The sequence below is a fragment of the Corvus brachyrhynchos genome, unplaced genomic scaffold (genome assembly GCF_000691975.1).
Source record: "Corvus brachyrhynchos isolate BGI_N302 unplaced genomic scaffold, ASM69197v1 scaffold14, whole genome shotgun sequence".
Classification (NCBI taxonomy): domain Eukaryota; kingdom Metazoa; phylum Chordata; class Aves; order Passeriformes; family Corvidae; genus Corvus; species Corvus brachyrhynchos.
This window is the reverse complement of record NW_008239110.1, coordinates 11158486-11169748: the sequence shown is the minus strand read 5'-3', so window position 1 is coordinate 11169748 and position 11263 is coordinate 11158486. Positions and strand designations below refer to the sequence as shown.

General features: G+C 39.2%; 1 protein-coding gene across 2 annotated transcripts in view; it reads right to left on the bottom strand.

Annotated features, from left to right (window-relative positions):
• Positions 1-10619, bottom strand: part of DCBLD1 (discoidin, CUB and LCCL domain containing 1) — a 35523-nt gene extending 24904 nt beyond the window's left edge. For both annotated transcript variants that reach the window (XM_017739699.1, XM_017739700.1), the window contains exon 1: positions 10384-10619. In XM_017739699.1, the coding sequence (XP_017595188.1) occupies positions 10384-10573 (190 nt within the window). In that variant the 5' untranslated portion in view covers positions 10574-10619. The remainder of the gene's footprint in view (positions 1-10383) is intronic.
• Positions 10620-11263: the final 644 nt, after the last annotated feature.

The following is an 11263-nucleotide window of genomic DNA, read 5'->3' as shown; positions in this document are numbered from 1 at the left end:
TTTTTTTTTTTTTTTTTTTTTTTTTGGTGCTAATTTCTGTGGTTTAAAATCAGTTCATGCAGCACTGGAAGGTTGCTTCATGACGTTTTGAATTTTACTTTGTATCTGAAGTTCATAGAATCATAGAATGTCTCTACCACATAACTATGCAGATGTGCACATAAAAGAAGACATTTTCCTTTGCTGTCTGCAATTAATAATCTTGTAGTTGAATAGGGGAGAGAGAGAGAAGATAATGAGAAGAATTTTTCATCTCTTTTCTTTGTGGTATGACATATGTTTATTCTAATGACTTGTTAAACTAAAGGGTCTGTTATTATACATAAAATAAGCATCCCAGTAACTGCATTCATTCTATACTGTGCAACTTGTTGGAAGAATTTTTTGGTTGTCAGAGCTTGAATGAAGCTCTTAAAAATGAAAAGAAACTTTTATTATTGTTCATCTGAATCAGTCACGTTGAAAGGCATCCGAACAAAAATTCTTCACAGTGTGTTACTGTGCAATTTTTCTTGTAGGCCTTATATGCTTCCATTCTAAACAGATGATCTGTCAACTAGAAATGTAAACACAAATAGCTTTTCTTTTATATATATACATATATATATATATAAAAAATACTGCAGGAGAGATATTAGGCATCTAAGGATTTCAAGTATACTAAATGTAATATTCTCCATAATTAAACTAACTTTTAATGCCTTTCATCCAGAACATTTTATCTGTTGGTATGGTTTAGGTGGCTTAAATAAAACGCTTTTATTTTGGAATCACTGTCTCCAAGCAGTATTAACATCCTGCAAGATAAAGATACACAGTAAATTGTCTCATGGATATCCTTTGGCTGGCCCCTCTGGAGACTAAAGAGACTATTTTACGTGTTGTTTATTTTTAAACGTTAGCAATGGCCTACTGCTTTTGTCTTTTCATAATAGTGTTGCTTTGCAAATCTGATGATCTTTACAGCATTGTCTGGTTTTATGAGGTCTAGTTTACTTCTACTGTCAACCAGGCTCTGGCACAGCTCCTGAGCTTTCTTTGTTGAATTACGTTCCATTATTTTTTCTACTTCCCTTAAGAAGTACTGTGCCCAGAGGACAGTTTTCTTTCACACCAGCTGGCAGTGCCTACATGCTGTTTGTTTCTCTAGTTCTTGATACTTTCTGCCTGTTCTATAAGGCTTTTTCTTCCTTTCAGAAGCAACTATTTCCCTCTTCAGCTATTGAATGGCCAGTTCACTTGCTCATTCTGCTTTCAAATTCCTCAACTTTATTTGAAATCTGCAGCTTGACATTTGCAGAGATCTTGAAGAAACTTGGTTCGGATATTAAATCATGATGGTCTCTGTTCAACAGAGAATCTTCTCCCTTTTGTCAGTCTTTACTTGCAGAGTAAGCCATGGTTGGCAGGCAAGGTACAGCAACAATCCATGAATGTGCTTCTAAAGGATTATCATGTCTTAATGCATTTGTTTGGGGAAAACAATGTTTTAAATTGTAGCCTTTTCTCAAATAAATCAATCTGGAATTACCTCAGTATCTGGGGAAAGACAGGGGTATGATGAACACAGATTATACTTGTTTCACTTCAGAGCTAAAAACTCATCCAGAGTGCAAGTCTTTCACAAACAGCTCACAAAACCAGCAAGGATCTGTTGTATGAAAACACCTGCACTCTCAAAATTCATCTCCATCCCACATTCACACAGGTACTTTGATGAGCAGTAACTATTCCTCTCCCCCTTACCAAGAGAGGTCCTCTTTGCTCCAACCCTGACATGCACATGTGCAGTGGGAACCAGCAGGACCCTGCAAGGACATGCCAGGAGACAAAAGGTGCTGCTCCTTCCTTGCAGGGTGCAGGGAAGGTGGAGTTTAATTCTTGGCAGATATGAGATGACAGAGTAGTCAGGATGAGACAGCCTGGTTATTCAACACTTAACTCTGTGCAACACAGCCTGACCTCAGGCTGAGTGGTAAGCACTTCTTGTTTCAGGAAAAACAAATATAACTTTCAGTTAACATTTCCAAAGGGTTGCAAAAGACTGCAATAAAGAAAAAGACGTCTGAGTTAGGCTGGGGAAGTAATCAGAGTTTTAAAATGGAGCATCTGGGTCACCTGCACAGGCTGTAGGTCTGCCTGCTTGACCTCAGATGAGATCCCCGCTTTTAACGCTGTTGTGGTTTTAGCCAAATCCAAAGACAGAAGCACAGCAACAACTAGGAATCATGAGTGAAGAACTGTAGTTTAACAAAAACCAGAGAATACACTGTATGCAGCTAACAGGAAAAAAGGTCAACTTGATAAAACAAAACGCTGACATTCTTTGTTACATCAATCCTTCCAAAGCTGAAAATTCAGGATACTGCAACCACTCAGGCGAAACCCAACTGCTAAAAGCGTTTTGACTGTTAAGAAACTGCTCAACTTGATCTTCAGCAAGAACTTGTCTGGGCATTTCTCTGGGTTTCCTGAAATACCAGAAACAATACAGTAATAACAAGTTTCCTTTGAGGGATGAAAAAGAAACCTGGACACACCCTTTATTCAAACAACATGTTTATTTCAATACATAATAAGGAGTGACTGGTTTGATGAATCCCCTCAAGTAATAATGACAGGTAGGAGGCATCGGAAGGTACTCTGTACCTTTAGTGATGGGGTGTGGGGAGGAGAAAGCATTTTCAGTAAATTCTCTATTTCACATTAGTTACTAGCTGTAAATTATGCAAGAACAAGTCAACTGCACTAACTCTCCAAATTATTACTAGTCACTCAGCAGCTCTGACATCCACCCCAGAGGAACACATCAACCTCCTACTGACTGCAAGTGAATGAGGAAGTAAGTAGGCACTTATCTCTTCTTTCGTCTTTCTCTCCAGTCAAGACTGATGATCATCTCACAAAATTAAGGGAAAAAATACTAAGCCATTAGATGGGGAAAGAGATAGAAAAAAGCAAGAAAAAGGGGTCAAAAGAGGTACAGAAATCTGATAGAGACATGAGAAGAAGCAGACTAAAAGCAGTTCCTGTTGAACTTTTAAAACATGATCCACCTTCATAAGTAGTGCAAATTTTGTTCTTGAGAACTACAGGGCTGACATGGTTAATCTTGTTTTCACATATCCCTTTAACTAATTAAAAAATCAGAAGCTCTACTTCAGAGCTCAGTATTTTTAATATGCTCAGATAATGCAATTAACTTGAGAAGAAAAGCATTTCAGTAAAGGCTGCACCCCTGCACTTCCACACATCAGTCCTCTATTTCCTTTCATGTTGTAAATCCAGAGACAGGACAGTCTCCCAAGGTTTCTGCATTTTGGCTTGTGGGGTGCCTGATTAGATGCCCTTGCTACAGACACAGTAGTGCCTGGTAAGTTTGCTCTCCATTGACCCACTATTACCTCAAATACATATATTGTGAGAGTTTATAGACATAGAAGACTAAACCCAGTCAGCATCTGTGCACGTTAGACTTCATCTGAAAACTGTATTTAAACTTCTCAGTATTTTCCATTTGCAATTGAGGTGACAAAAATACTTTCATTGTTTGCTTTTAAAACTCATTCATATGTGCTCCCCATCTTGTCTGTCCATTCCACGTGGGATTTATTGATTTCCCTGGGCTGTCTATATGAATAGTGTACAACCAGAGTGAAGATGAGGGATGATGGAGAAAGCCCCCATACGAGAATAAGAAACTTGCTTATAAGGCTGTTAATTTTTACTGCAGCATTTGGACTTGACTCTGGATAAATATTTAATTCCTAAACCTGGGACTTAGCCAGAAGTTTTTTAAGATCCCTTTTGAGAACTGCCAGATCACGTTATCAGTTTTTCATCTTCTAATGTTAGTTGTGAGGTGGGTTGTTTTGCATATTCGGCTTGAAAAACGAGTCATGAATGCTGATGTCTCTCAGCTTCCTGTTAAAGCGACTTGGCTGGAGCTCTGCTGGGGTAAGTAGTCAGGATTATTTGGTTTGTTTATAAGAACAAAGGAAAGAGTTTGATTTAATAAACAGATGTGTTACATGTGATGAAACTGAGTAGGTGTTCTCCATATTTCAACATCACTATATCTAGATGCCAGGGCCTTTTCTTCTTTCCCTGTCACAAGAAGTTGACCCAACTGTGGTTCTGTCCATTCACTCCAGATTCCTTTTATATATATACATATATATATATATAAAATACTGCAGGAGAGATATTAGGCATCTAAGGATTTCAAGTATACTAAATGTAATATTCTCCATAATTAAACTAACTTTTAATGCCTTTCATCCAGAACATTTTATCTGTTGGTATGGTTTAGGTGGCTTAAATAAAACGCTTTTATTTTGGAATCACTGTCTCCAAGCAGTATTAACATCCTGCAAGATAAAGATACACAGTAAATTGTCTCATGGATATCCTTTGGCTGGCCCCTCTGGAGACTAAAGAGACTATTTTACGTGTTGTTTATTTTTAAACGTTAGCAATGGCCTACTGCTTTTGTCTTTTCATAATAGTGTTGCTTTGCAAATCTGATGATCTTTACAGCATTGTCTGGTTTTATGAGGTCTAGTTTACTTCTACTGTCAACCAGGCTCTGGCACAGCTCCTGAGCTTTCTTTGTTGAATTACGTTCCATTATTTTTTCTACTTCCCTTAAGAAGTACTGTGCCCAGAGGACAGTTTTCTTTCACACCAGCTGGCAGTGCCTACATGCTGTTTGTTTCTCTAGTTCTTGATACTTTCTGCCTGTTCTATAAGGCTTTTTCTTCCTTTCAGAAGCAACTATTTCCCTCTTCAGCTATTGAATGGCCAGTTCACTTGCTCATTCTGCTTTCAAATTCCTCAACCTTATTTGAAATCTGCAGCTTGACATTTGCAGAGATCTTGAAGAAACTTGGTTCGGATATTAAATCATGATGGTCTCTGTTCAACAGAGAATCTTCTCCCTTTTGTCAGTCTTTACTTGCAGAGTAAGCCATGGTTGGCAGGCAAGGTACAGCAACAATCCATGAATGTGCTTCTAAAGGATTATCATGTCTTAATGCATTTGTTTGGGGAAAACAATGTTTTAAATTGTAGCCTTTTCTCAAATAAATCAATCTGGAATTACCTCAGTATCTGGGGAAAGACAGGGGTATGATGAACACAGATTATACTTGTTTCACTTCAGAGCTAAAAACTCATCCAGAGTGCAAGTCTTTCACAAACAGCTCACAAAACCAGCAAGGATCTGTTGTATGAAAACACCTGCACTCTCAAAATTCATCTCCATCCCACATTCACACAGGTACTTTGATGAGCAGTAACTATTCCTCTCCCCCTTACCAAGAGAGGTCCTCTTTGCTCCAACCCTGACATGCACATGTGCAGTGGGAACCAGCAGGACCCTGCAAGGACATGCCAGGAGACAAAAGGTGCTGCTCCTTCCTTGCAGGGTGCAGGGAAGGTGGAGTTTAATTCTTGGCAGATATGAGATGACAGAGTAGTCAGGATGAGACAGCCTGGTTATTCAACACTTAACTCTGCAACACAGCCTGACCTCAGGCTGAGTGGTAAGCACTTCTTGTTTCAGGAAAAACAAATATAACTTTCAGTTAACATTTCCAAAGGGTTGCAAAAGACTGCAATAAAGAAAAAGACGTCTGAGTTAGGCTGGGGAAGTAATCAGAGTTTTAAAATGGAGCATCTGGGTCACCTGCACAGGCTGTAGGTCTGCCTGCTTGACCTCAGATGAGATCCCCGCTTTTAACGCTGTTGTGGTTTTAGCCAAATCCAAAGACAGAAGCACAGCAACAACTAGGAATCATGAGTGAAGAACTGTAGTTTAACAAAAACCAGAGAATACACTGTATGCAGCTAACAGGAAAAAAGGTCAACTTGATAAAACAAAACGCTGACATTCTTTGTTACATCAATCCTTCCAAAGCTGAAAATTCAGGATACTGCAACCACTCAGGCGAAACCCAACTGCTAAAAGCGTTTTGACTGTTAAGAAACTGCTCAACTTGATCTTCAGCAAGAACTTGTCTGGGCATTTCTCTGGGTTTCCTGAAATACCAGAAACAATACAGTAATAACAAGTTTCCTTTGAGGGATGAAAAAGAAACCTGGACACACCCTTTATTCAAACAACATGTTTATTTCAATACATAATAAGGAGTGACTGGTTTGATGAATCCCCTCAAGTAATAATGACAGGTAGGAGGCATCGGAAGGTACTCTGTACCTTTAGTGATGGGGTGTGGGGAGGAGAAAGCATTTTCAGTAAATTCTCTATTTCACATTAGTTACTAGCTGTAAATTATGCAAGAACAAGTCAACTGCACTAACTCTCCAAATTATTACTAGTCACTCAGCAGCTCTGACATCCACCCCAGAGGAACACATCAACCTCCTACTGACTGCAAGTGAATGAGGAAGTAAGTAGGCACTTATCTCTTCTTTCGTCTTTCTCTCCAGTCAAGACTGATGATCATCTCACAAAATTAAGGGAAAAAATACTAAGCCATTAGATGGGGAAAGAGATAGAAAAAAGCAAGAAAAAGGGGTCAAAAGAGGTACAGAAATCTGATAGAGACATGAGAAGAAGCAGACTAAAAGCAGTTCCTGTTGAACTTTTAAAACATGATCCACCTTCATAAGTAGTGCAAATTTTGTTCTTGAGAACTACAGGGCTGACATGGTTAATCTTGTTTTCACATATCCCTTTAACTAATTAAAAAATCAGAAGCTCTACTTCAGAGCTCAGTATTTTTAATATGCTCAGATAATGCAATTAACTTGAGAAGAAAAGCATTTCAGTAAAGGCTGCACCTTGTCTACACTGTGAGCTTATGTTCATATTAATTTTCTGTGGAACAAAAACGACCATATTTTAATCCAGTGAAAAACTGTGCCTTTGAAACAGAACGTGATCACCTATTTATTTCTCCTAGAGACAACACGTGCAAAGCTGTGCTAATATTAAAATGTTTGTCAGACAAAGGTGACTCAGTTTCACCAAAACGGGTGTTAGACTCCCTTTGCTGACTGATGATTAATATTTTCACGTCTACGTCTGGATACAGAGCTAACAGCTTGAAAGAAAAGGCTCGCTACAGGTTCTTTCCTCCAGTGAACACTAAAGAAAATAATTTGCAGAGTAATAACTCAGAGATACAGTGTTCAGATGCTTTATGACTCCAGTTTTAGAGCTCCATTAAGATTATTTAATTATCATCTTTAATTGCAATATTGGAGAAATCTAAATTCAATAGCTGCTATCACAGGTCCATCAAAGCTGAGAAGTGCCAAAGGTGAGAGGAACTGTAGTGTCACATTTGTGTCTTAGTTTAGACTCAGAAAGGTTTCAGTAGATCAGCATACACAATACTACATGCTTTTCTAGGAATGAATCGTACTCTTCTCCATCTACAGAATTCAAGGAATGTCCTGAACTTAAATAAAATTTGCATGTAAGTAGTCACCAACTAACAAAAGTAACATAAATCAATTAATCCGTTCATTTGTATTTAACAGCTTCCCTTTACTGCATGGAACATAAATACCCCACAGACAAATTGAGTTACCCCTTGCTGTATTGCAAGAATCCCTGCAGATGGTTATAATGATGAATGAATCACAGTTAAAAGCAAAGGCTGGAAGAAATCTGAAAGGAAAACAAAACTTTATCGTCTGGAGTCTTCTTCAGACTAATTTTCTATTTGTATGCATAATCTAGTATTTTGCCTCTGACCAATTTTCTAAGCTTCAGATGTAGTCCTCAACAGATGTTTGTACTCATACTGACATTCATGCTGTTGTCTTCTGTAGAGCTGAAGAGATCAGCATGATATTTAAAACATATTTCCCTTTGGACCTTATTGTCTTGTAATTGCAAACCTCCTAAATAAAAGCAAAGGCTGCTCAGCCTAATTTGAAACATGAGCAGTATTCACACTGCCAGCTTTCATACTTTGCTTTTTAGGTTTCCCTTTTTAAATCCAGGTCAAATACAGAAAACACACAGAGATTAGTTTTTAATTGCTCAGGTGTTTTCAGTGCTTGCAAAATATTTTCAACTCTCCATCATCCCATGAGAAGAATTTTGATGGCTAAGGTCAGTACCTCCTTGGCCAGAGGGAAGATGTCTACCTGCCTGTAGATGTTCATGAAGAGGGAAGGGTTGCAAAGAGGAGATCTGCGTTCAGAAACAGCTGTCTAAAAGGACACTTAGCAGACTGAAGAGATGTAGCAGTGCTTATTCACAGGGTTTCTTTTGCTTGCATAAATGCATATTGAAACCCAAAGCTACAGCAAGACCGTTGAAAAAAATTACTTAGAGAAGATCTAATCTCATCTAAGAATTCATATGTCTTTTAAAACATAAGCAGCATCATGAATTTATGCCTATAGAACTATTTCCACATCCATTCTCCATGGATTTGCCTGAATGTAGAATAGAGACTCTGTAGGTATGCTGGTAGGAAAGTCTACAGTGAGCTGCAGACCACAAAAAATCATTACAGATGGTATGTCTGCCTAAACTATTAAACTGGTTTAATCAGATATGACCAAAATCTGCTAATTGTGCAGTTCATTACTGAGAATGCAAATTATAGTCCACATGCATCAGACATTACCAACCAGATCTGAAAATGGGTGTGGGAATACTCTAAAAAAATTAATTATGTGGACTTGATTGCATAATACACAGCTATTCTGTGTTTATAGGCAGAATAACTGCAGGATAAATGATGTGAAGATGCTTTCAGGCTGATCTGTGAGGAGCCAGAATTTTAATCAACATCCAAGCTTCATTTTTCACTTCAAAAACAATATATTGATTTATCCCTATTTCTGAGAAGATTCTTAGATGAGAAATGTCAAGACAGTATCGATAAAAATTATACAAAGATACATTAATGCATTATTAACCACCTATTTCTTACTGCCAAGTACAGACAGACTGCTTCAGGTGAACACAACTCATTACTTAGTTATGAAACAGATCACAGAATCATAGAATGGCTTTTGTTGTAAGGGATCTTAAAGAGCATCTAATTCCAACCCCCCCTGACATGGGCAGGGACCTTCCATTAGATTAGGCTGGTCAAGTCCCCATCCAACCTGGCCTTGAACATTTCCAGGGATGGTACACCCACAACTTCTCTGGGCAACCTCTTCCAGTGCCTCACCACTTTCAAAGTGAAGAAATAAATAAATAACATTAAAAAAATCCCAGCACACATGAACATGAAGCTCCTTATGCCTCAAATCAAGCTCTGTGCAGGCTTAGATATCAGCATGTCACTGCCCACTCTTAGTGAAGCTTGTCTCAAAACGTAATACCTCCCCCACGAGAACAATAATTACCTTTACCTCCCTTTGTGAGCAAGCCTTTAATACCTCACTTGATCTTCTCTTACCAGATGAGTGATAAGCCTATCATGCTGATAAATGAAAGGCAATCAACCCTCCTTACTACTAAGATATCCTATGAGATCTCATCTTTGGAGAACCACATACTTTTCTGAGCCAAGTGGTGAGGTGGAAAACCTGCAGAGGCTCTGTGCAGCTCATATCTTCATCACATTTTTCCCTTGAATCCATTCTGCTTGTTAAGTCCAGTACAGCACATTTAGCCTCAGCTGACTGAAGGGCTACAAAGCCCACTCCCAGGAGGCAAAATTTTATGAACTGTCAATTTAGGAGTTTATTCCTACATTGTAGAACTCCTTGCAGCTTTGAATTTAAATTGGACTTCTGAAAAAGGGCACACGACTTGAAAATCAGTTTGACTCTTCTAAAAAGTGCAGATCACAAGTTTCAGTGACAACTGGTTCAGAAAACCATTTTGAGGAAGACCTCAGGTTCTAATCCTGTTGCTGTTATGACTGTTTTAAGTGCACAGCTATAGCAGATTATTTACTTATCTTCCTGTGCAAATCTCTTACAAGAGTGCAGTCTGGCTGAATGCATTTAGTATCTGCAAGCATTAAAGCCTGTACATTAGTAAGGTGGCTAACAGCTAGCAATAGTAAAGGTTATCTCCTCTCTGAGCCATGGACTGCCTAGGAATAGAGACACACAGGATCATCAACTCCAGTTTCTCATCTTTGTCTAGTTTGTGAGGAGGCTGATATAGATGTATAGACTTGCTGTACCAAAACGGTGATGGTCCAGCTCTGCAGGTCTGAAGGCAGAGCCCTCAGGATGGCTGTGCCAGAGCCCCAGCAGCCCCTCTGCAGCACAGCACAGCGGCAGAACTGCACACAGTGGGACAATGGCTTCCCACACAGAGAGCGACACACTTGAATACAGAAAGGAGGAGGAGAGGACTGACGTTTCTTGCATTTTGCTAAGCTGCCTTTTACTCACACTTTTACCATGGCCTTGTCTCTTACATACCATGTGATGTTGAAGAGCTCTCAATGGTAAGGTAGCTGGACTCGCACTTCTGTGATTCGATGTCCAGGTCTCCAATTTTCAAGATCAGGCGTTTTCCTGGAGGAACTTGGATTTTCTTTTCACAAAGAGTGTAGTTTGGGTATGTCCCAGGATAGTTCTTGGATGCCAGCGTCCCACTGTCTTGATACATGACTGTGTGCCCACATCCGTCCCCTGCAGTAGGAGAACAAAAAGGAAGAGAAACAAAATGTATTCCTCAATAAAAAACATGTAAGAAAATACTGGCTACCTAATCATGTCTCATGCGCTTTTCCCTTTCAAGTAAGTATTTTTTAATACTCCACCTCAGTTCTGCTATTGTTGGAACATAGGTAACTGAAATAAATAGTCACGTTTCTACTGCAAAGCAGTAGAAAGGAAGGTTGGAAACACTCATGAGCTAGGGTGTATTTGACAGCAATGTACAGACAGTACAGTGTCTCTCTGGCTTTCTGGTTTACAGCCAAACCCCACTGACTCCCTGATGATGCAATTCCACATGTAAAAAGCAGGATCCTTCCTTAAATAATTTTCTCCCAGTTATCAGTCAGCATTTTATTTCCATAGCAGTAGCCATCACAGAGGGTAACAGAGTCATACATGAAAACACAGACATGATTTTACTGTCAGAGACCTGACACATCTTATTTTCCTGTTGTTTTTCTTGTGCCCCTTGCACAATACAAACAGCACAGGGGACAAGGTGAAGACACAAGAGGGACTTCCAAAGTGGGGTGTGCACTGTTAATGGTACACAGGCCACTTTGCGGCAGCACGCCCAGAAATGCACATGCTGCTGCCTCCTAGCTCAAGAGCTGAGGGCAGGTGTCCTCAGAGTGTG